The sequence below is a fragment of the Dermacentor albipictus genome, unplaced genomic scaffold (genome assembly GCF_038994185.2).
Source record: "Dermacentor albipictus isolate Rhodes 1998 colony unplaced genomic scaffold, USDA_Dalb.pri_finalv2 scaffold_30, whole genome shotgun sequence".
Taxonomy (NCBI): Eukaryota; Metazoa; Arthropoda; class Arachnida; order Ixodida; family Ixodidae; genus Dermacentor; species Dermacentor albipictus.
In genome coordinates, this window is record NW_027225584.1 from 2,674,439 (window position 1) to 2,698,844 (window position 24,406).

Genomic DNA, 24,406 nt, shown 5'->3' on the forward strand with positions numbered 1-24,406 from the left:
CGCGACTAATGGAGCCAATATATCATCCTCGGCATAAAGTATGTGCAAGGAACTGAACTCCACCGAAGGGGCTTGTATACCTTTACCTGGGAAATTTACTCTTCAATTACTTTTCTATCAAAAGTCGCTCACAAGTGATCAAAAAGAGACCAAATTATGGTTATGGTGACTCAGCGCTATATAAAGTTAGTGACTTTCTATGTTACCAGGAGTAAAGCTGACGTAATAGCGTAGCCCTTTACGACTTCCCCTAACAGGGATCCACGCAAGCAATGTCGAAGCAACGGCGAAGGTGGTCCTCGGCGGACCTGAAGCCGGTGTGGGAAAAGGTGCACGACCCTTTGGGCCCCGTGGAAATTGAGCCAACGGCAAGAGGAGCCGCAGCGACACGACGAGGGCTTCGACAAGGTTCGCACCCCAGTGCTGTTTTTCACATTGGGAGACTTTAGTGAAATTTGCTCTTCTTAAGAATCCCCTAGCAGGGAGTTTTACATACGGACAGAATTGATGAAAAAGCAGTATTTGCAGACCTTCTTCGCGGTGATCCACTGGCCACCGCCATCTGTGGTCGCACAGTGGAGCGTCCTTTACTTGCCTAAGCAGCATTCATGTATTTAATGGATGCGCATGATGCCCAGGTGCGGCTCAACAAACCTGTCTCTCGGCGGATATTCTATACCGTATGTAGTCGGGCGACAAGACGCGTTGGCCACAGCTTTAGAAGTCATCTAAGCGCCTTCGGAGTTCATTACGTCTTGTCCAAATCGCGCGAGCTGCATGTAAGATAGTCGGATTAAAGCGGGGCTAGTTATGTATACAAAGCTGTTAGTACTTTCCGCTTATGAATGAAATCAAACTCAGTGTGTTTTGCACATGGTTTTTCTTCCGCAAGCCCTTTGAACTAGCTGCTTGGAAGTTCCTAAGTGTGAGCGAATTTCCTGAGTACAGTCATCCATAAGATGGTTTACATTCCGCGTAACCGCTCGTGAGTGTGCAGTTGCGACAGCTTTGTTCTTGATGCGCACGAGGATTGGAACGTCGATTTTCTGGAATGTGTCCTAGCGTGCAGTAAAGACTTGTCGCAAGTCAATCGCTTACTCTGTGGCCCACCATGAAATGTTCAGCTTCGAACATTCGTGTGTTCGCGTACTACGGAACATCGATTCAACGTATGGCCATTCAATCAATTCTTGATATGTTTGCGGTAGTGCGCGCAAATGTGCGCATGAATGCAAAAGGTGCATTTATATCACGTGCGAGAACGTAACTGTGCCAGGAACCAGTGCAACTCACTTCGTCACCGTTCAATAAGCGGTACATAGTTGTTGCCCATGCTCCGGGGTTGAAGCCCTTTATTTGAAGGTTAGCTACACAACACTTGTGGAGGAGCTAATTTTTGAATCCTCGAGGAAAGCCGCGCACCGCGAAGCGCCGGCAACACAGGAGGTCCATATGTAACAGCGATCGCTGAACTTAGTCACATATTCTTTTCATTTCCGAATATGCCAGTCGATATTTGCCAGCCAATTGCAGCACGTGTCTTCAGTATACCAATCCACATATTGCACTACGAAACGAGCAAAGTGCGCTAGCAAACACCGTTTCATTTCCGGCTGGTAATCACAATGAAGCAGAGAAGACGCGGTAACGGTTTCGTATTCCTGCAAGATCGCAGGTGCCACGTGCGATGCTGATGATGATAATTTGTTGGCATCACCTTTGAAACGGGACGGTGACAAATATTTACCTAGCCTGCTTGATGTATTGCGATATGCAGTACATGTTTTTCATTGTAGCATTTCTGTACACATTTCCTAGATATCTTTTTTAATGAGGAATTCTATATATATACCTTGTATCGCTACCAATGCCTGTAACGGCTCTGAGCACGTCAGTTTCTTCCCTGATTATTTTCTAACAATACTCTAAACGTCTCATGCTGATGTCGACCGCTGATTCCCTGATGATTCCATCTACTTTAAATCGAAGCGCTCCAGGAAGGGACACGTTACCTCCAGATCTCACTGGGTGAAGCCCCTCGCACTCCATTAGGATGTGCAGAGTTATCTCCACATTTTTCGCTGCAGCATGTACATGCCACATCTTGTTGCGAATAATTGCTCCGATATGTTTTCTTCCATTGGCAACCCGCTAGATCCTCAAATAGCAAGGCATTGCCTGTTCTTTTATCGTAGATTTCCTATTTTAATTTATTATGCAAGAATTATCCTACAGATTTTCCCTTCCTCTGCGGCGCGCAAGCCAAAGCGCGATCTGGTTGCTCTAGAGCAAGCTGCTCCACGGAAAAATGAATAGACTGCTTTTCTCAAAATAGTTTTAGTCATAAAAGTAGGCTGACAATTGATGGCAGTTTAGTCTTGAAGAGGTATTGCTCTTGATGATTCCCAAAACAGAATAGCTCGTCACTCTGTAGCTTCTGTGCCATTGTGTACTCTTTGTGTCTTTAATAAAACTGGAAAGTATCTTGTCTGTCGGAACCTCAACATAGACTCAAAGAACAGGAGGGCAACATGTCAGTGAACGCAACTCGTCATGAGGCCCCTGTCCATCAATTTAGGTTCACCGTAATTACTGTAGTCCAAGGTGCAACATTTCTTTATCAAAACATGTCAAACTTATCTTATGTGCATGGTATAACTTGAAGCTAAAAAAAGCTGTGCTTTCCACACACACTTACATCCTTGGCATGAAACTGGCATATACTGCTGATGTCCCTGGCTATACATGTTAGCAGCCCATATGTTTAGAAAATCAATGTACTTTGCCGGTAGACTCTGCTTTAACAGAACGAAAGGAATGAAGGAAGTTCATCCTAGTTGACTTACACGATGGGCAGCCTATCAGCAAGTAGACAGATTCTCGGTACTTGTTATTTTCATCTCATCAAGTACTTTAAATTATTTTAAGTGTCGTTAAGTTTTTCTCCACAAGGGCGTGACATGATAGCGTTTGGGACAGGTCATGGTGGTGACTCACGTCATATTTGAATGAGCAGCTGTATTGTCAACATTAGGTGCAAAAACGGTGGAAGGTTAAAGGCTATGTCCGAAGCATTCATCCTGTGAGCTTCCTTTTCTGCCATGGTAACGCTAGGTTAAGTGCATTGATCACGACAGATTAGCATGAGAAGCTCCACTATGACTAACCTCTATGGGCCACCCGGTTATAATGGGCCTTTCATCTTTTTCGTGCATTGAAGTGGCCTGCTAGCAGCTTAATAGTTGATCGGCCGGTGAGCGCCGCCTTTTAGTAGACCTTTAAAAGAAACGTCGTGTCACCAGTGACACAGAAACGGGCGGTCCTTCATAATGAACGTCACCGGACTAGGGCTGGCGCGCACAACATTGTACGCAGCAGTTCCCAGCATGCAGAGCACAGTTCCACATGCAAAGAATTGAACATCATGCTCAAAAGGCATCGTTCAGACAGACCAGACCAAAAGTTAGCATTACTGAGGCCAGCAGCGAACATTAGGTTACTTGAATAATCTGTGACACTAAGATTACCTGTTTTTGGACTGCAATTTGTCATTGGCACATAAAAGCTGGTTGCCTGATTTCTTTACTTTCGTTCAGTGTTTATACATCCAATTTTGAGTCACACTGCCTCCGGCAGGCTGGTGAAGCAACGATGTTTGAATGCCACAGTGTGACCTCCATATGGGAAACAAGAAAACTAAAGCATTTCAGAGGAACATCAACAAATTGATTGACATCGGTGTGCAGCAGGTAATGTGAAATCAGGAAATTAACAAAGGCTTAAGTACACAGAAGTGTACATAGCCCTACTAAACACACACTAAAATCGTCATTATCTAATATATTTTATTCTACTAATAACATAAAACATACACTATCAACAGAAAGTTTGCTGGAAAATCTTGATTTACGCAGGTATTTTAAATGCGCAGCATTAGAATTAAATCTTTGCCCTTTATGAGATTTCAGAATTTATTGTTTGAGCCACTGGGTTATGGTGGCACTGGAGGTACTCTCTTCCACATGTGAATGCGTTCTTGCACTCTGCAGCAAGCGGGACTGCCAGCGAGGCGGCTTAGCGAGGCTCTCTGGCCACACTGTCCTGCATTCCAAAAAATGCTGCACAGCGAAAGCTCTTTCGCAGTGATTGTTGTCTCGTGGCATGCTATTGTCACGTTGCAGTGGAAAACCAAGCACTGCGAAACGTTTCATTGAGCGAATTTGTGTCCGGAACGGCAAGCAACATTAATAGCTGCATCTATTCTTACGAGACAAGCGCATCTGCTATGTGCATCTCTGTACAAATTCCTGGTTAATAACTGGTCCAAGCGCACGTCTGAGACGGCATAACAACTCGTGTACAATCCCGTGAGGCAAGATCCTTTTTCTATGAAATCTAACATTCAAGAAATGTCTGGTACAGCACCCTACTTCATGCATAGAGCGAAACTTTATAACAATGTTGCACCGGTTCCGCAAAACTGTCCTTTGACGGCTTTGCTTCACGCTCAACCGCAACACTGCTGTTACTATGTCCTGTAAATAAATTCATATTAGAAAATTAACGGCGGTTAAAGCAAAATAACGTGTCAGAATAATGCAGGACACTGGCAAAGATGCTTGTGCTGTTGTTTACATTCCATGTTTACTATATCAAAAATTATTGTTCACATGCTGCTTTCAGTAATAAACGTTTATATTTACGTTGGTATACAGTCAGAATAAGTTAATTGGACCGTGGCGGGACCGACAAATCCAAGCGAATTATCTGGCGTGTCGAATGAACTAGTTGCATAAAACTTGACATAAGGCCAGCGATTTATCTTGCAGCATTTTCAGTATTCTAATTCGTCCCCTATCAAACACACGCCCATTTCTTGTGCCCGAAGTAACCGAAAAAAACATATGTAAAAATGACATCAAAGCTCGTAAACAATATTCAAATCTAACCCACACCCGACTTTCTACGAAAAGAAAATCAGCAGAAGCACTTAAGGCTGCTCACGTGTAGGAGTGCGAAAACATTATTGTCGCTTAGGTGGAAAGATTTCGATTGATGCTTTTGACGTGCAATAAAGTTCACTCTGCTGAATCGTTGTGTGTGTTTGCGCATACCTTGGCCGCAGCCTGGAAGCATTCAGTCCATTTTGCTGCAGAACAATGAATTTTATTTTTATGCCTAATGGTAGGTCTGTTGTACATTTGCCGTTTTCTATTTTGGGTTCGCTTGCTTCTTTTGAGGCGGGCGTCGGCGTGCGACCACGTTTCACAGCTGTCGCTGAGGTGGACGCATCGGAGTGCATCGCAGTTGTTACACCACCAGTGATATCCAAAGAGCAAGTGACGCATAGGGGGCAACGACGTGACATTTGCAGTGACAGAGGCACTAGGCACGCCTCTTTATGTACACCTGATTTGGCGTCGAGAGTGCGTCGCAGGAGACACAGCACCAATGAAATACGAAAAGCAAGAGACACGTAGGAGGCAGTGACGGAGGTAGTGACGTGCCATTTGCAATGGCGCACGCAATAGACACAATTTTGTTCAATGATAACCGTGGAGCTACACTGGGGTCGCGCTCGTCGCACACGTTCTCATCTAGAACTCCAGAGGTCCGCGTTTGATTCTCCCCCAGACCAAAATTACATAATTTTCTTTCGAAGGCATTATTTCGCTTTGTTTACAGAAATCTTTCTGTCGAATTTGATGGCAATCCGAGGGTTTTTTGAAGCATTTTTACACTTTTTTTTCATCATATGCACTTTATTTCTCGTCCGAGCGAAGAGAGATTGGGACTAAAGGCACGCAGGCCTGACAGAGGTCCCAGACCCCACGGTTACGACAGCGAATAAAATCAGTACAAATGAATACACATATAACGTAAGCCTCATAAAGATTAGCACAGTATGCACTCTTTGTTAGATCATGCATGTCTACACACAAAGGTTATCAAATGCAAAATGTTAATAATTAGTGAAAGCAATGTCATCGGCGAGTTATAATGCATTAAGCTCTTTTTTATAGGTACTTTCTGAAGCACTGAAGTTTAACAATTATCCTACCTTGTTTGCTATTTCCGTCGACTCATATATGAAAGTTTGTTTACCATAATTTGTTCTTGTTTTCGGTAAGTGTCTGGTATTCCGTTGCAGTGAATAACGAGGTATTTCATCGTTGTCTATTTTGGCAAATAATTTTTTCTTGTGTATGGTCATCAGAGGTTTCTTATAATATATTCTGTCTGCTCGCAGAAGGGAGTAGCGTTGAAATAATGGAGCTGTTTCAAGGTCTACAAAACGGCCATGGTAATTGCAGTATATACGAAGGATTCTTTTCTGTAAGAGAATTAATTTGTTGTAGTTTGTTTTTGAAGTAGTACCCCAAGCACTTGTCGCCATCGGCCATTTTTGGAACAGTTTTTTGGTCACGCCGCCGAAGACAATGCGGTATTTTCGTGTAATGGGGCTTACAATGCTTTCGAATTAAAAGGCACAAGTACTCATATTTGTATTGAGAAACGGGAACTGCTTTCTTTTTTTTTTGTGGGGGGGGGGAGGCAAAGTCGGCTTTGCTGAAAGGAATTTTTGATTTGCGGCAAAGCACCGTAATAGCACGAAGGCTGTTTTCGTGTCGTCTTCGTTTCCATCATGCAGGAAAATTCCAGTTCAGTTCTCCCGAGTGAAACTATTTGATTACGGTATTTATCCGATTCTAGCATGGAGCCCCGCTTATTGCTCTAACATATTTTTAGCGCAGGCCGAGAATAGGCGTTTTTCACGGAAAAGATTGTGTACAACGCAATCACTGTCCGCTAAGCTCGGCCGATACAGACTGTGCCACTAAAACAGTCGCTATTGCGGTTACCACATGTGTAAGGCACATGCGTTCACACTGGTAAAGTCCAAGTTATCGTGTCCCAGCAACTTTTATAACCGAATTAACGAACGTTGAGGCCCATAGAAATGCATAAGTGCCGGCCGAGACTATCGGCCAGGAACGCAATGACCGCCAAATCAACGGAAGTGCATTGTATCGGTGTTCGTTATGCCAATTTTTTACTTAATTACTGCCCAACTTGTGTTCATGTCTTCAAGGTTAAATAAGGACGCGCCTAATGCAAATCAGCTGCCAACCTGTCTCGTTATCACCGCAAACCAACCATCGCCTAAATGCATTGACATTACTAAATTAATTTTACTTGCTCCTTTAGTGCCACCTTCTAACTCTGTAGAATTTTAGGAATGTTGTTCCAAATTTTAAGAACAATGTGTTTTACATACACTTTTCCTTGTCGGCGTCATACTTCCTCTTGGAAGTTTTCTGATGGTGAATTGATGCAAGAGGGAATATGGCTTAAAGCAAGTTTAAACTGATAAGTTTCCAAGTTCCCGAAGTAGTTGAAATTGGCGTTTGAAATGCCACTTATTATGACTAATTTAAATAGAATATTGCTAGAAAGTATTTCTCGTTCCAAATTTCCCGCGGCACGTGTGTTATATCCACAGGTAAATCATAGAGAATAAATTGCGTAAGCAATTTATTATCTTTTGCGTATGTCCTAAGGGCGAGCATAAAAGATCGGCATGCTATTCCTTTTCCACATGAATTTACGCATCTCAAAGTGACAGGTTCGCAGGTAAGCATCTGTTTCCATTGCTCCCTAGGGGGCTGTCACTGGTGTAGTGCGATGCTGACGCGTCACCAATTGAGCACTCTGTACGCATAATGTATGTAGCAGCTGGTCTGTGGCTGCTGTTTCATGAGCCACAAATGCTGCGAGTCGGCCAGAGCCGGCTCAGCCAAGGCACAAGACTGGACTGTGTGGTTCTAGCTGTGCAGCCGTCGCAGTTTCACCTCTCATTGGAAGCGCCTCAGGATCCCCGCCTCAGGTTTCCTCGATCGCTGACGTTATGGGAGAAGAAATCCGGTGGCCACTGGAACTTCCCGAAGCCAGTCGGAATTGCCACAGGCCCATCCTGACGCGATGACCTACGCCGCCATCGCCCGCTGTCAAATTAAACATCTGCGAGCGCGTCGGAAGGCCGTAACTATGCACTTGTGCCGTCTACCACCGCCGCCGTCAGATCGCCCACCTGTCCTCCAGCGAAACAACCGAAGGAAGACAGATGTCTGGCGCGCTCCTGGCAACAGCGCGCTCTGCTACCACTGCGGAGAAGCGGGTCACGTCTACCGACGATGCCCATACCGGGAGATTTGGCGGCGATGGTTTGCTGTTAAAGCGCCAAGCTATCTTGGTGAACGACCTCGCTGTATCGCCGACTACCTTACCGCCACTCAGTGGAGTTCACGACGACCTTCCCGCTCGCCTTCACTAGGCCGCTACTCGTCGCCGCAATGCCGACCATACACTGGCCCAGCCCGGGGCCGGTCTGCAAGCCCATATCTGGAAAACTAAAAGCAGCAACTGATGGAGGCGCGGTCTCTGTTCGTCGAACTGGCTAAGAACCTGTGCCACCGACGAAGACACCGAAAAGGCAATCTCGATGATATATCAACGAGGCGTCACCATACCGATGCAGCCTAGAAGCAACGAATATGCCGTCAAAAAAACACCTGACGACGCGATGTTCCAGCAACACTCAACACGATGCAGCCATTATCCAACGACGACACCTAACTGCAACGCAAGGCGAAGAAGCACCTACCTCAACCTGCTTCTCGATGGCCATGCAGTCGCCGCATTAGTGGAGTCGACTACTCCGTGATGAGATGAGCTCTTCCCCCCCAGTTGAAGAACGTTAAGACTCTATGGGAAGGTCCTCAAATCTGGAGAGCTGGAGGACACCTAATAACACCTGACTGGAATTTGCAAAGAAAGAATTACCGTTCATGACAGGACCTGACCTGCCACTTTCGTTATCCTCCAACAGTGTGCAGGAGACGTCATTCTCGGCATGAAATTTCAAATCAACATGACGCAATCATCGACCTGAAGTCGAAGTCGGTAACGCCGTGGAAAAGCTATCGTAGTCACCCCGCCTTTATAGTGCTCAAAGATCAAGTGAGCATCCCGCTTCACTACAGCAGTGTTATAATTATCAGCACCGAAACATCTGCAGACATACGAGGCATCATCGAGGGGTCCCAGCGTCTTCTGCTCAACCGTGAATTGTGCGTCACAAGTGGGATCGCTCGACGTCACGAAGGGAAAACGAAAGTGATGCTGGCAAACTTCAGCCAGGGCGTCATGCACATCACCAAGGGCACGACGATTGCGTACATCAAGAAAATTGTGAAAACCACCAATGCGTTTGACCTCTAGGTTACTGGCGCATGTACCCCGACCACCATAGTTCGCGAACCAGAGTTCGACATATCCAAGTCTTCACGTGATTAAGCAGCAACAGCTCAAAAGTCAGCTCCGACGATACAAAGACGGCTTTTCGACGTCATCGAGGATTCAATAAACGCGATTCGCAAAGCATCGCATAATAACCGAATATTTCAGTCGACCATTGCGCGAGAGCCCTTACCGAGTTTAGACACAAGAACGTGATGCTATAAGAGCACAAGCCAACGAAAAGCTGGGCGCCGACATCATGCGGCGGTCAAAAAACCCGAGGCCGTTCCCTGTTGTCTTGGTGAGGAAAAAGCACGGATCCCTTCGTTTCTGCATCGATTATCGTCGACTGAACAATATTGCCAAGAAGGACGCGTACTCCCTACCACGGATACACGGCCCATAGGATCGGCTGTGCTACGCTAAACGCTTCTTGTCGATGGTTCTCAAGTCCGCCTACTGGCAAATAAAAGCCGATGAGACAGACTGCGAAAAGACCACCTTCATCACCTCAGACGGCGTCAACGAGTTCAAAGTATGCCACTCGTCTTTGCTGAGCGCTTGCAACCTTTCGGTGCATCATGGGCACGGTGTTAGCATGATTGAAGTGGCAGGCCTGTCTTGTTTACTTGGATGCCGTCTTCTTCTTCGCCTGAAGTTTCGACGATCACCTTAGGCGGCTTGCGACGGGAACAGAGGCCATTAAGTCATCAGGTCTCTCTCTGAAGCCGGAAAGGTGGCGCTTCGCTTACGATGGCCTTGTGTTCCTGAGCGACGTCATCAGCAAATCTGGAGACCGCCACGACACGCAGAAGACAGCTGCCATGGCAAAGTTCTTGCACCCCATCGACAAGAAGGTGGTGCGTAGATTCCTTGGCATGTGTGTCTACTACAGCGGTGTTGTCAAGCACTTTTCACGCATCGCAGAGCAGCAGACACATCTAACTTAATGTGATGTCGAATTCAAGTGGGAGACGTCCCAGGCCGATGCATTTCAAGAACTCAAACGGCGCACGCAGTTGTCCCCGTTACTTGCCCACTTCGACGAGGACGCCGATACAGAAATCCGCAATGACGCCCCTAGCCTAGGCCTCGGTGCCATACCACCCCATAGGGAAGGCGAACTTGAACGGGTGATTAGTTACACTAGCCGATCGCTTTCAATAGCTGAAGGCAATTATTCTACGATGGAAAAGTAATATTTCCTAGCCCAAGTTTAGGTTACAACACAATTTTGCCCTTACCTGTATGGCAGGCCATTCAAATTCGTGAGCGACCATCACGCGTTGTGTCGGCTAGCGAACTTATAGAACCCTTCAGGAAGGCTGCATGGTGGCGCCTAAAACTGCAAGGATATGACATCACTGTAACCTACGAGACCGCACGAAAAGGCTTTGATGCCGATTGCATATAATGCGCCCCTATCGACCCGCCACCGCAAGATGATGAACATGATGACGTCTTCCTTGGAATAATAACTCGGAAGAGTTCGCTGTACAGCACCGGGCAGACCCGGAGCTAACTAGCCTCGTGGAGTACTCGGGATGGCACACCGACGTTGTGCCTAGTGCGTTTGTCTTCATTCTCACTTCAAAGCAACCTACTCGTGAAGAATAACGTGTCACCAGTTCACGTCAAGTACCTTCTTTTTGTTCCCTCAGCGCTGCGTCTTGAAGTACTGCACGCCCTACGTGAAGATTCCAACGCCGGGAACTTCGGTTTCTCCCGCACACTATTGAAGATACAGGAAAAGAATTACTACCCGCGCCTCACCGCCAACGTCGCCCGTTAGAACTGATCGAAATATCCGGTTGCTCGAAGTAATAGCAGAGAAGCGCCGAAACAAGCCTGATGTTCGATTGGCTCTGTTTGTCCTATTTTAACACACCCCTTAATCAAACGTGCCCCTACTTTGTGTTCATTGTAGGCAACTAATGTGAACTTACATTAGAGCTTCAAAACACAGCTGAAATCAAACATGTACTCGAGTTTTAGCCAGAAAAACGCCGTCAAGCCTCCGAAAGACAACGCTTGAACTTGACTTTCACAGATTAGTTATTTGCTCAATACGTCCATCATAACTCTCAGAAAGCACTTTGATCGGTGAACCACGCGTTCTTTGTACGGTCTATTGCGCATTTGATATTCTGATGCATTCCTCAAGTGACAACGAAACAATTGCGAATAGGATTGTGGACGTCTTCTTTACCAGCTGCTTTGCTGTCTCATCGTCTGACGCGTGCACGTTTTCGGGAACGTCAGGAACCCTTGACGGGGCTCTTCATCGCTATCTTATTAAGAGGTTGGCTTGCTTTGAACGTATCTATTGTCCCTTATAGCTCCACCAAGACACACTGCCGCTAAAGGAGTCCTCATTTGGGGGTCACGATCAAGGACAGGTGCGTGCGTGCATTTCACTAAAGTTGGAATTATACGACGAAGGCTAATTCTAGAATAAAATAACGAAATTGTTAGATAAGCGAGACGGTAAGCCACTGGTTGTTTACCTATGGCTCCACCCCAACCCGGCGTGGTTGCTCAGTGGCTATGGTGTTGGGCTGCTGAGCACGAGGTCGCGGAATCGAATCGCCGGCCACGGCTGCCGCATTTCGATGCGGGCGAAATGCGAAAACACCCGTGTACTTGGATTTAGGAGCACGTTAAAGAACCCCAGGTGGTCGAAATTTCTGGAGCCCTCCACTACGGCGTGCCTCATTATCATAAAGTGGTTTTGGCACGTAAAACCCCATAATTTAATTTATTTGGTTCCACCCTGCGTTGTCGTGCCCGTTCACAGCAGTACTCTTAATTAAAATTATGGGGTTTTACGTGCCAAAACCCCTTTATGATTATGAGGCACGCCGTTGTGGAGGACTCCGGAAATTTCAACCACCTGGAGTTCTTTAACATGCACATTAATCTAAGCACACGGGTGTTTTCGCATTTCGCCCCCATCGAAATGCGGCCGCCATGGCCGGGATTCATTCCCGCGACCGCGTGCTCAGCAGCCCAACACCATAGCCACTGAGCAACCACAGAGGGTCCAGTACTCTGAATTGAAAAAAAAATTCATAGCACATGATCCAAGAAAGGCTAGTTTCATTTCTTGGGTTTACATTATTGGCCCAGCAAAAGCGCAGTCACTGTAGGATATATTAACAAAACTAGTACCAGCCTCAGAGTACGTCGCAGGTAGTTATGGAGTAAATAGGTGCAGAAGCTATAAAAGAGGGAATGCAGTGTATCTAGTAGCACTGAAGTAGTAATAAATGTAATAATGCAGATACTAAATTTCATAAGAGAACAGTAGGTAATAATTACTGTGCAGATGCTATATGTATTATTGTAAGGTAGCAATGAAAGCATTAAGGAAAGACGCGGAACATCGAAGCGTATTCATTATTGAAAAAGCAATTAGGATATTGGTTGTAAAATCGCATTTTAGCATACCGCTGTTATGTGAGAAAATTGAGGCACTTCATATTACACAAGACTGCGAAAATGTGTTCTAATGAAGCCATGGTAGCTGCAGGGGCCTCTTTTATTCATTTATGCTCTACGGATAACGTTGCTGCCAGGAAATTTGCACAGACAGTGAACGTTTTTGCGTAAAAACGAGCGACCACCAGCCCTGACGCAGCCCACACCAGCTAATTCTTCAATTTTTGGTGCTCACTAAGATTGAGGAACTCTTACGGAGATGACTCCTGTAAAACAAATTCTACAAAGGCGTTGAGGAGCTTGTCCATCAGTTGGGATCCTTATACCTTGGGGTTTGATTCACGTTGAGCAACCAAAGGGGTCAAAGAATCATATGAAGAATGCACTAATACGCGAGCTGAACCCAAATTTCGTCATGCTTCCGCAAAGAAAGCCTGCCTGGAGGAGGCAGCTGGCAAGGGTGGTAAAAGGGCCGCCTATACAGGAGGAACATTTTAAAGTTTACACTTTTGAAAAACTAACCTGCATTCTGGCCAAATTTCATAAACATTGAGTAGGTATAAATTCCGCGAAGTGCCGCGCCGTCCGACGAGTAACACCTGCTAAGAACTGTAACACCTGTAACACCAGTAACGCCTGACGGGGTAGCAACACGTGATTGGTAGTCGCCACTTTTGAAATCTGTAGGAAAGTGTCCGTAATCCCCCAGAGGGACGGGAGGGGAAGGAGAGCTTGTCAGAACAGCAATGAATTGGACACGACTGGCCCTTCACCGCGGCTTAGAAAGAACACCCAAAAACGTGGAGGAGCACATGTCCTTGGTACTTTTTTGTAACTGAGTGAGGTTCATCTACTGCACTTAAAGGGTTAACCTGCTCTGAGATCTCATGTTAACACTGGGAACGTTTGCCACCCTGCATGTAATGCATTAAACACTTTAAGTATTTATGACACATTTTTGACTACAGTGTGCGCTTATCAAGAATTTTACTTTGATGTCTCTATCAGCTTAGAACATCCTCGCACTCGAAATGAACTCAGTAAGAATGCATACTTTTAGGTGTTCTGCAGTTGTGTTTACTTCAGTGTCCATGCTTTATGTAAAGCTTGTTTTGCTCTCGTCAGATTCCTTGTAATTTCACTTAAGCGTTCTTCGAGCATTAGACCATGTACTGAAGAAGTACGTTGACTCATGGAACAAAATTTCATGGCAGTAACACTCAGGCACGCAGAGATGGCGATAAAGATAAGAAAATGGTGGAACGAAGCTGATCAGTTGGTTAAAATAGAAGTAACCCTAGCGTTGTGACATTATTGAAATGGATGCTAAGCGAAGGAAAATGCAATCGATAATGGCTTTTTGATCAGGTGTTGTGATAACAATAGAAAATTTACTGCCGTATTATGGCATTCAACTGATTCAAAATGGAATACACGGGCGTTAGGAGGCGGCTTAGTTCTGTTGAGGGCTGTAAATACGATTATAAACATTACGGCCCGCAGTTTATGGCACCTTGCGTAGAAGTACTAGTGACAGTTATGGGCTAATTTCAACCTATTCTAACACGATAGCGTTACGGAGCCCTTGTCGCAGGAAATCCTGTGCCCAGTGTCATACGTCACTTCGGGAAAAAGAATTTCGAACAAAATTGACAACCACGCATATCCGACCACTTCTCTACCAACAAAGTTGCTCATACGTTTTCTTTAATCCTTCAAAAAGTTATTCCTGAGTTTTTTTACCTCAGACAAATATTATAAGAGTGAAACAATAACGGGAGGTCGACCCAGGCAGCGTCTCCACCAGAAAGCTCGCCTTGGTGCGTAGCGTTCCTAGGCAGCGTTTCCCGGTAAACGTTACATTTACATAAGCTGCAGTTGCGGGGAAGCATGGAAAGCAGGAAAGCAGTCTCTGAACGCGATCGCGTTTCACTCTGAAAGGCGAAGCTTAAGCGTCCACCAAACGTTCATTTTTATCTGAAAAAAAGTACACATTTGTGGATCTTTTTGAAACATGCATGCCCGTATAGTTAGTCGCTTCCCCATAAGGTTTGCGTGAAGGTGAAGCTTGTGGCGTATTTATGTTGCTCACAAAGTAGAGATCGCATTGCATTTTACGCTGCTGCTTCTCCTTTTCCAAAACTGCCGTCGTACTTACACTGTACTGCAAACAAGACATTCGACTCGTCTGGGGTCTTTTTTGACTTAGGCGAAAGCTGCCCGCCCACTAACCACGCAACCGAGTCATGCGGGAGACCCCGCAACCGACGACGCGGGGCCACCTTTGTCGTGAGTGCTCGGCCATCTGTGGAGGCATCCACAAAGCTGGCAAGTGTGGCTGCCCCGTTTGTCACTGATAAGTGCTTTGATTGGAAAGGTAGGGTCCAGGGCACCAATTATTCGCGTGTCTGCCTTGGTGTCGTGTTTGAAAATATTCAGGAGCGACACAGAAAATTTAATTGAAAAATTTTATTGACTCCGCGTATCGAGCGTCAAATGGAAAGTTTTCTTGACTAGATGCAGAAACAAGCAGATATGTGTTGAACAGGTAGTGGAATAAAAATTCATACGACTAGAGCTATTTCTATGAGTTTTGCGTTAACCATTTTGTTCACTCCAGATGTAGCAGAGTAAGAAAAACGAATGGCGCGCATTCTTCGAACGCACGATCAGTTGGCGGCCGCCATCCAGCGCCTAAAGCATTTCATGAATAAACTTACAATGAGACGTATAAAAAATATACGGACAGTTCTTATAAAGACAGTTGACATAAACACAGATTTCACTAGACTGATAAAGTATTCTTTCTATCCTTTTGTAAGTTTGACAGTAACTTTATTTTTAGGGGACAACATCACGGCCAAATTCATCACTTATTTAAATATCTGCGAAAATTCCAGAGCTGAAAGATGCTACATAGCCAACCACTTGAAAAATCATTTGCCTAACACTTCTGCATAAATTTGTCTTTAGTCTTAGTTAAGAAATTTGCAAAAGAAGAGTGTAAATATAAACGCCAAACAGGTTAGGTGAATTGCACATATGGAGTAACTGAAAGATGAGTTGTAACATCACTGCTATTGGTAAACCAGCCGCGAGTATAAAACAAGCGACCGGCCTAGAATTCTGTGCTATCGTGATGACGTGACATGAGGAGCATTTGCTCGGCACTAGATCTCGGGACCATAGACACCTGAACAAAATGTCTCGAAATTATATTGTAAATTAGGATAATAGCGCTTTTTATATTCAAAAAATGAGTACCAGCACGTTACTTATTACACAAGGCAATAAATTTCTTTAATTTGCACATAAGCTTGCATAGGTCTCCACGCCGTGATCATAACGAAACAAGGCTGCCAACATTAGAGCTGCCTCACTTGTCAACATATTGGTGTTCGTACGTTAGCTGCCAAAACATTGCATGACACGTTTAGTTTGAATATATCGTTACATGTCAGATGCCCTGACTAAAGCTTAATGAATAATTAGAGTGAAAAGAAACTTTCTTCAGAAGCAGCGGTGCTGTGGCGACACCGATTGCCACAGCATTGTCCCTCATTACATGGCAGCACGCATAATTGTTTTCTGGCGAATAAACTCAGCGGAATCCCGCAAAGTGAGGGACGTGTAATGAAAGGAAAAAATTGTCATCCACCAGAATGTAACCCAAAGCCGCAAAGCAAACTCATATGGGCTTCTCAAAGAGAAGGCTTAGCAATTGACAAGAAATTCACAGGACGAAAAAGATAGGATGAAATGCGACGACTTCTTTATGAGAAACTCGTATGGGTTTCCTTTGTAGCTATGTGCTGCATTCTCGTGGCAGACAGTTTTTGCTTTCATAATTGGTTTTGCATTGTTCTCTAATCTTCTTATCAGGCAGAAAATGCCTTTAACTCATCGTGGCGTAGACGCTCCACAAACACACGTGCTTTTACTGTCAGACTGCTGGAGTAACGCGGTTCGGCTTCTATATGACCATAACAGAAAAAACAGTAGTGCCGAAAATAGCAATATATTCGTATCTGGGAACAGTTATACAGCCTCTATTGTATGACCCCTCGTTTTAATAGCCAGGGTCGCACTTATTGGCTTCTGTCACGTTTGTGTAACTTCAGTGTACAACACACTTAATAATATTCCCACCTTAGCGCTACACAGAATCTTGCATTATGCATTATGTTCCACAGGTATTTCTGCATAACTGGTGCTAAATTTGGACAGCACTGTCTTTATTCAACTGTAGAGATAAATATTTGTACCATAAATGTCAAGTTTCTTCGTTTGTCAATATTGATGTTTTCTCTTTTTTTGCGAAAGTGACCAAAGCAACCATAATTTCAAGGTATCAATCATCACTTACAGCGCATACATAGACGGTGAACCCAAACCTTCTATAGTTTCAAAGTTGCGACGTTATTCCTGCGCAGCGGGGCTGTGCTTCAGCCATGGGCAGTGCACAACTTTCCTGCACCAAATAAACGTAGATTGATTTTTAAATGCCTGCTTCCGCAGAATAACTTTTGTTAGCGTAGCTCTTGCGAATTTTTGGTTTAATGATTGTCTACCATGGGCCGTATAACGCAAAGTTATTCCAATATGTTTTTATTCCAGTCTCCTGGCGTAAATCTTGCGTAAATGCCGGCGCATGCATAGGGCGGTCACCCGCAGGGTTGTCTCAATTAACCAATCAAATGATCCCGTCGTTTAGAGGAGGTCACTTTTGCTTGCTTGAAAAACGAATAACATTGCCTCAGCTGAGCGGCTTGTCTTATCTAACTGGCTCGCAAGAGGCGAGGAGCATGCCCAAGTGGAGAGCAATTAGGTGGGGCGGAGCCACTGCAGTGAATATCGATAACCCGATGAAGAGGGGGGTGCTGGCGTCTGCGATTGGTCTGCTGTCTCTTAGCTTGCTGTTGCTCGTAGACAATCGTGGCGGCATGCAACGAAAGCTTAAGAGTGACGCTGAAACGGATACACAGCACAGAAGAGTTGGCAGAACGAGGCCGTAAACTTGCCGAATGTTCTCGGAAATGTTGCACGACCACGGAAAATGGTATTTTACGCAAATAAACCCATGTTCTCCGGCAGATGCTAGTAGCCAGTGCCCTAGCGTTCGGCGGCAGCCATCTTTTATTCCTTTCGGAAGGGGACAGAGTGCCACTATTAAGAATAAAATTAACTTTTGTTTGGCATATTAATGCATCTTTAACACTTACATGCCACTTTGAATCTGTAAGTTTTCGCGGTTTTGTGACGTCGCGTAAGAGGCTGGTGGAGTTGGTGGAGTTCGAGAACTTTTGACCAATAGCCAAGGGCTAATGGCGAAAGAGCGTCGAATCAGAAACAGCTATTTTTGTTTTGTTCTGTTAAATATACATAATCAGTGTGTACACATCATATAAGATGGGGAGTTCTCGCTTTTTTCATGACGTCGCGTGACACACAGGTGTAGGCGGAGTGGTCCAAACAAGTTTTTGATCAATCGCGGTGGGCAGGGGCGCTATAACGTGAAGCTATTCCAAACTTTTCTATTCCATATCTGCTATCAGCCGTCCACGATTGGTCAAAAACTTTTTTCGACCTCGCCCACTACACGTGTCTATCACGTGACGTCACGAACACCGCGATACCTCCCTATCTGATATGATGTGAACTCACTGATTATGCATCATTTGACAGAAAAAAGAAAAACAGTTATTTCTGATTCGACCCCTTTTCGCCATTAGCCCTCGGCTATTTGTAAAAATTTTCGGGCTCCACACACTTACCTGACTGTCTCGCGACGTCACAAAGCCGCACAAACTCTCCGCGTCAAAGTGACGTGTACGCGATAAAGATGCATTAATGTGCCGAACAAAACTGTATTTTCTTCGGAAGAGCCGCAGGCTGCCCGGTTTCGAAAGGAATAAAAGATGGTTGTCGCCGATCGCTGAGACGCTGGCTACTCGCACCTGCCGGATAGCAGGGGTGCACTTGCGTATAACAAAACTTCTTGCGTGGCCGTGTAACGTTTTCGAGCCTTTTCGGCACGTTTACCACCTTATTCTGCCAACTCTTCTTTGCTGAGGGTCAGTTTAAGCGCCATTCTTAAGCTTCCGTTGCATGCCGGCATGATTTTCGACCAGCCACCACAAGATAAGTAAAGGAAAGCCGACCAATCGCAGACGCTCGCACCACCCTCTTCATCCGGTTATCGATTTTTAGTGCGCTGGCTCTGCCCCAGTGAATCCCTCTCCACTTGAGCGTTCTCCTCGCTTCTTGTCAGCCAATTAGATACGATAAGCCGCTCAGTGTAGGCAATGTTATTCGTTTTTCAAGCAAACAAAAGTGACCGGCTATGAACGAGGAGAGCGTTTGATTATTCTGTTCAGATAACGCTGCGACTGACCGCCCGCAGTTTGCGTCGGCGGTTACGGAAATTTGACGTCAGGAGATAGGAATAGAAACATATTGGAATATTTTTACGTTATACGGCCCCAGATTGCAGAATTGGAATGGAAAATGGTGGGAATTTTCGCGTTAGAGCGCCCCATATTTTGAGATAACTGAAAGAGCGTTCATCAAATGTTGTTCTCTCCAATAGAAGCTGAACTTGGGCATTTATCCGCTGTGATGCCCTGCACATTATGTCGTTTCATACATACCTACACGTAGCAACTTCTGTCTCATTGCTTGCATTCACGATTTCAAGAATAGTGCTTAGTATATGATGCGTTATATGTTTTCATCCAACATCTAGTATTATGCTTTTATGTCACCTTATATAACAACACGTTTCGAGAAATAATCGTCGAGCTTATCCAATCTGGCACCGAGTGAGCGTAGGGGCACTTACCAGGCACCAGTGATGATAAAGGTTGCGCTCGTGACCGAAATCGCATACAGGACGCACGCACGTGCACAAATGTGCCCCTTGACCTAACTTTACATTCAGAAGTTTCTGTTCTTTATGAGAAGTGGTCACTGCGCCTAAATTGTAGTAGATTAAACACACTGCAGCGCGAGGCTTCTATGGCTGCACTTGCATAAGTAGCTTCCTCAGTTTTGCCTTCCACTGAGGAAATTGACTATAACATTGGCGTACTTTGGTCTTCACACGCTTGCTCACTGTAGAGCTGTTGTTGGTGAAAACAGCGCCACAAGAATAACTCCAAAACGAAGTTTTCGATCGAAAATACTTTTTTTTTTGCTATTAGCGGATGTGCGAAGCAGTTATTTTTGCCAGAAGGCATTGGAAAGGTTGGCGCATACAGACACCAGAAAGTAAGCGTGGAATGCGCCAGTCGAATTGTGTCCTAAGTTATGCTTTTCCACTACTTTCCTCAAGTGCTCCGCCTTTTATTGCCTAGGTGAAACAATCATATGCTCTGTGTATAGGGATTTTCGGCAACGAGCATTGCCCCCAAGAAAAAGTGGTGGATTCTGATTCCGCCAATACAACCATAGCTCCTTAGCATTGCCTAAAAGGAAACGTCGTGTCGCAGTACAGTTGTCTGCACGGGAATGAGGGGATGGGGGCGTCTTTGACTTCTTTTCGGAACACCTTGATGACACGTCTGGTCACCAGTGTAAGCTCGGTCACAAGTATCCAGTCTGCATTAGCCGTTGAAATGTCGTCATCGTTTGTACATTTAAACTGCGATATAGCCAATCATCATACTTGTAGATGGAGCATCGCGTATTTTGATTAATACGACGAAGTGTGGTTAGACGCGGTTTCAGCGTAACAATATTGCACTGCCATCGCGAAGGACTACCCATAGAGACTGCTGCGAACACAGAGGTTCAAATGTTTGAATCGCATGCGGCTGCGTGCGAACGTAGGGCTCAAATTGCGCGCCGCGCTACCGAGAGCAACCGCGGTAGCGTAGCACCGTCGTGTTCCGCAGAAAGTCGAAGTGCGATAAGATCCTATCGCGCCCCGCGCTTTGTTGCTGCGTGTGCAAGTCATGGAGTTTCTAAATAAATACCCTAGAGGGAAATGTGGTGGTAGTGTCTACGGGGGCTCTCCTGGGGGTTGCCTCAACCTTCATGGGAATGATGGGAAGTACAGGCTTCGGATTGACTTCGATCTTTCGAGCAGTTGCATATGCTTGCAGCGTAGTAAACGAAGCTGAATTGAAATATTTTCGCGTAAAATATAATTTTATTTCTACAGCATTGTATATAATGCACAATGCATCACGTAAAGTTTGCATCACTTTGAGATCGAAGCACGGTTTACCACCAGCGCAAAGCAGGGTATGAATCGTTCTGCAATTCTTCTCCCGATTTAGCACCAGTGAATAATTATTTTGACAGCAGCAATAACAACCGCGCATGTGCTTGCATAAAAATATTCATCAAATGTATATTCCATATCAAACATTTTGTATTGTGAGAGAGTGTGGCGACCTTGAGAGAAATGCTACAAGTGTCGTCTGCTACGTCGCCTGCTCGCTGAGAAGGCGAGACTTTTCTCGCAGGCGACTGGCACTTGCGAACTATCTCGCTCTTTCGAAAGAGTGCGTCGGCTGTCACGATTGCCGAACGTAACTGCTGCTATGCTAGGCGGCACGCGTGTGGCCTCCTACGAGTACGCTTAGCTATATTTTTTGTTTACATACCGCCGCTTCTTAAGCTAGGGGCAACAGCTCTTATGACGTACTTTGCATTTACCCGTTTTGCGACAGCACACTACATCCAGGAAGGAGCAGCCTTTCCTAACAAATGTAAGTTGTGTTCTCAAATGTCCCGGTAGACACATTTCAGTGAGCACATAAACGAGCAGTGCGTAATGAACTCCTCAATGTGATTGTCAAGCCACTACAGGCACCACTGCCCAGGTATTAAACGGAATGCGACAGCAAGCAGTCAGCGATTCTTCCCTTGCACTCTGCATCACTGGTAGGAAAAGCAACTGGCAGGCGATTGAAAACCCAGCGCATGAGTGCAGCCAAACTTTGCATCTTGAAGGCTCGCTCTGCAAATATAAGAACGTACAAGAAGCCAAACAGCTCTTGCAAACCAGTTAATTGCATCTTCCCACCGACAACGGTAAGCGCGACTGAACGAAAGATGCTACGTACAGTGGTAAGAGAGTGGAAGAGACCAGTGTGTATCACAAATCATGCGGGGAACGCCGATGTTGTATTTGAGATCAAAAGATAATAATCGAGCTGGGCAAGCTACATGTAATGCTTTGGGCATGTACCCGATGGAGCGGTAAACGCCGGCCCGATCATTCATCCCAAAAGAAAGCATCTGTAGGAGCAGAATCGCGACTCATTTTAATGAAAGCCCCACTTAAGCTTGTTAGTAGGCACGCCACGTTTTCGACGTGCTTCAAAGGTTCTAAGCATAGAATATGTACGTAGTATCGTGCCTGTATGAGTAGATCCTTCTCCTTGCTCTTTTTTAATTTTGATAAAGAACATAACGCTATGGCGTAGACCTGACTCATTCAACGAACCAACGCCAAAACAGTCAAAACACGCTCTCTACACGTTTACGATGTCGTCACTTTCTCGTCCGGGCTTCGTCACCCACAGAAAATTATCATTGGACGTACTTAAAAAAGCAAGATTCATCGAAGGCAGAGGCTTCTGGGTAAGGATGTACTTCAAATTGATTTCTTTCGTCCTCTACCACCAGAAGTGCCTACTCCAAAACAGTCGCTATGATTCGGTATGTGAAAATCTGGAGGTAGTTCATCCTACGAATCTTTTTGGCATCATTGAGGTTTCCTTTCGGCACCCAAATCATTTCAGGCGTTTATGAGTTTCTTGATATTGAATACAACTTTGTATATCACTACAAAACAGATGCGATGTGTTACTCAAGCGCTTGAGCAGGTCCTTAACCATCTGACCCCGGATCGTTTTATGTACTGAGCCAGCGCAGCGTCTTCCTAAACCTCGGAGAAAGTTGAGCAGCTTCTCGTTCACCATACTTCCAGCGGAAGATTTGGAAACAATGCCAGCCAAGTGTCTAAGCTCTTCTGCTGCCAAACACGAGGTAGCGGATTCGAGTTTTAGACACGGCAGCCCCATTCCGATAGGAGTAAAATCCAGAATTAACCCTGTACTTTGGTTTAGGTGCGACCTTCTAAGCACCAGGTTGTCGAAATTAATTGGGAGCCCTCCAGTAAGGTGTTCCTAATAGGTCACTGTGCACTGTCAGGGCCTTAACTCCCACAATTTAACTTTAATAAACATTGAGATACTCCTTTGTTTCAGACATCTGATGCATGGAACTTTGCGTCTTCAAAACATTTTTCTTTAAAAATGCTCCCCACAACATTTGGCACTCTTGCCGACTTTGGTCTTCTAGAACGCTTCCTATCATTCATAAATCCACTCACTTGTTTTCTTTTCTCTATAAACGATAATTTTTACGGAAATATGAAAAGTTGGGAAAATTTCTGCAGTAGTTCAGATTGCCTCATTGTGTAGCTGTTGCTTTGTGGTTCTCTAATTCTTGCTTGTAGCCCTTTTATCAGCAGAAAAGTGCATTTGCATAGGATGGGGAGGAAACAGAAACTGCAAATAAAAAGACTTGTTTTTTTGTGTTATAAAAATGGTTGTATGTCGAAAGCAGTTGTATTATAAAAAGCTTATTATAATATGACTAATAAACAACGGGCCCCTCGGTTAACGCCGTTTCTTCTCGTTAAAGCAGTTGTATGTATGTTGTAAGCAGTTGTATCTTAAAGCAGTTATAAAGCAGCTGTATGTCTCGCACTTTAGATTTTTGCTGATCGATGCCTTTATATACTGTGCCTTTCATCTTTTCTAATTACCATTCTAACGTAAATAACACGACCATGAATATAACGCTTAGGCAGGACGTTTATTCTGGCTACTTGGTCGATACATGAAGGAAGGTTAAAAAGGCACGAGAAAAGGATGACAGGTAGAAGGAAGGACAAGCGCTTGTGAGATATTGTGCGTTGCTTCCAACTGTCCTCGATTCTCACGCAGTTTTAACTTTCGTTCAAGAATAGAACGCGTGAGAAAACTAGTTCTCACATCAAGACAAAATTAAATATATATATATATATATATATATATATATATATATATATATATATATATATATATATATATATATATATATATATATATATGACACCACCTATGCTGCCAAGGGATGCAGCGGAGAAAAAAACGACATGTTAAAATTGATGTTCGTAGGTACTTATTGGTCTAATTCCACCGAAGTGTACGCTGCAAAACAATAAAACCACGAGTGCTGTCCTCCATGTCACTGTTGTAGACAACGGAGTCGTCCTCCGTGGTAGCCACCAAAGCCGTTTGACAAGCTTCCCTTCATAAATACCTGCGGCACAATAGAACACGGCAAAGATTTTCTTGGATTGCTCGGTGCTTCGCCGCACGACTTTATAGACCGCTCGGTTAAGGCGTCTGCCCAGAGCACCGTTATTGCTCAAGGTGGCGAGTTATGCGCCATAACCACATTGATATTGCGCTAAGGGAGTTCAAAACGAGGAAAAGACGGTGCAAATGCACAGTGCAACTTAGCGCCAGGTGATAATTTTCCGTCTGTGTTTTTATAATACGATTGCTTCCAGTGTTACGGAATCTTCAAGGTATGCTCACTGTAACATTTCTAACTGTATTTTCGCTTCTGCATTTTCTCTGCATCATTTGCTTGCTTT

At 44.9% G+C, this 24,406-nt stretch overlaps 1 protein-coding gene across 2 annotated transcripts in view; it reads left to right on the forward strand.

Moving 5' to 3' along the window:
* Nucleotides 1–24,406, forward strand: part of LOC135909841 (uncharacterized) — a 274,704-nt gene that overhangs the window by 111,922 nt on the left and 138,376 nt on the right. Inside the window, exons 9-11 of one of the 2 annotated variants that reach the window (XM_065441885.1) lie at nt 258–408; nt 14,951–15,069; nt 21,420–21,458. In XM_065441885.1, the coding sequence (XP_065297957.1) occupies nt 258–408; nt 14,951–15,069; nt 21,420–21,458 (309 nt within the window). The remainder of the gene's footprint in view (nt 1–257; nt 409–14,950; nt 15,070–21,419; nt 21,459–24,406) is intronic. The other variant, XM_070529765.1, reaches the window with a different exon arrangement.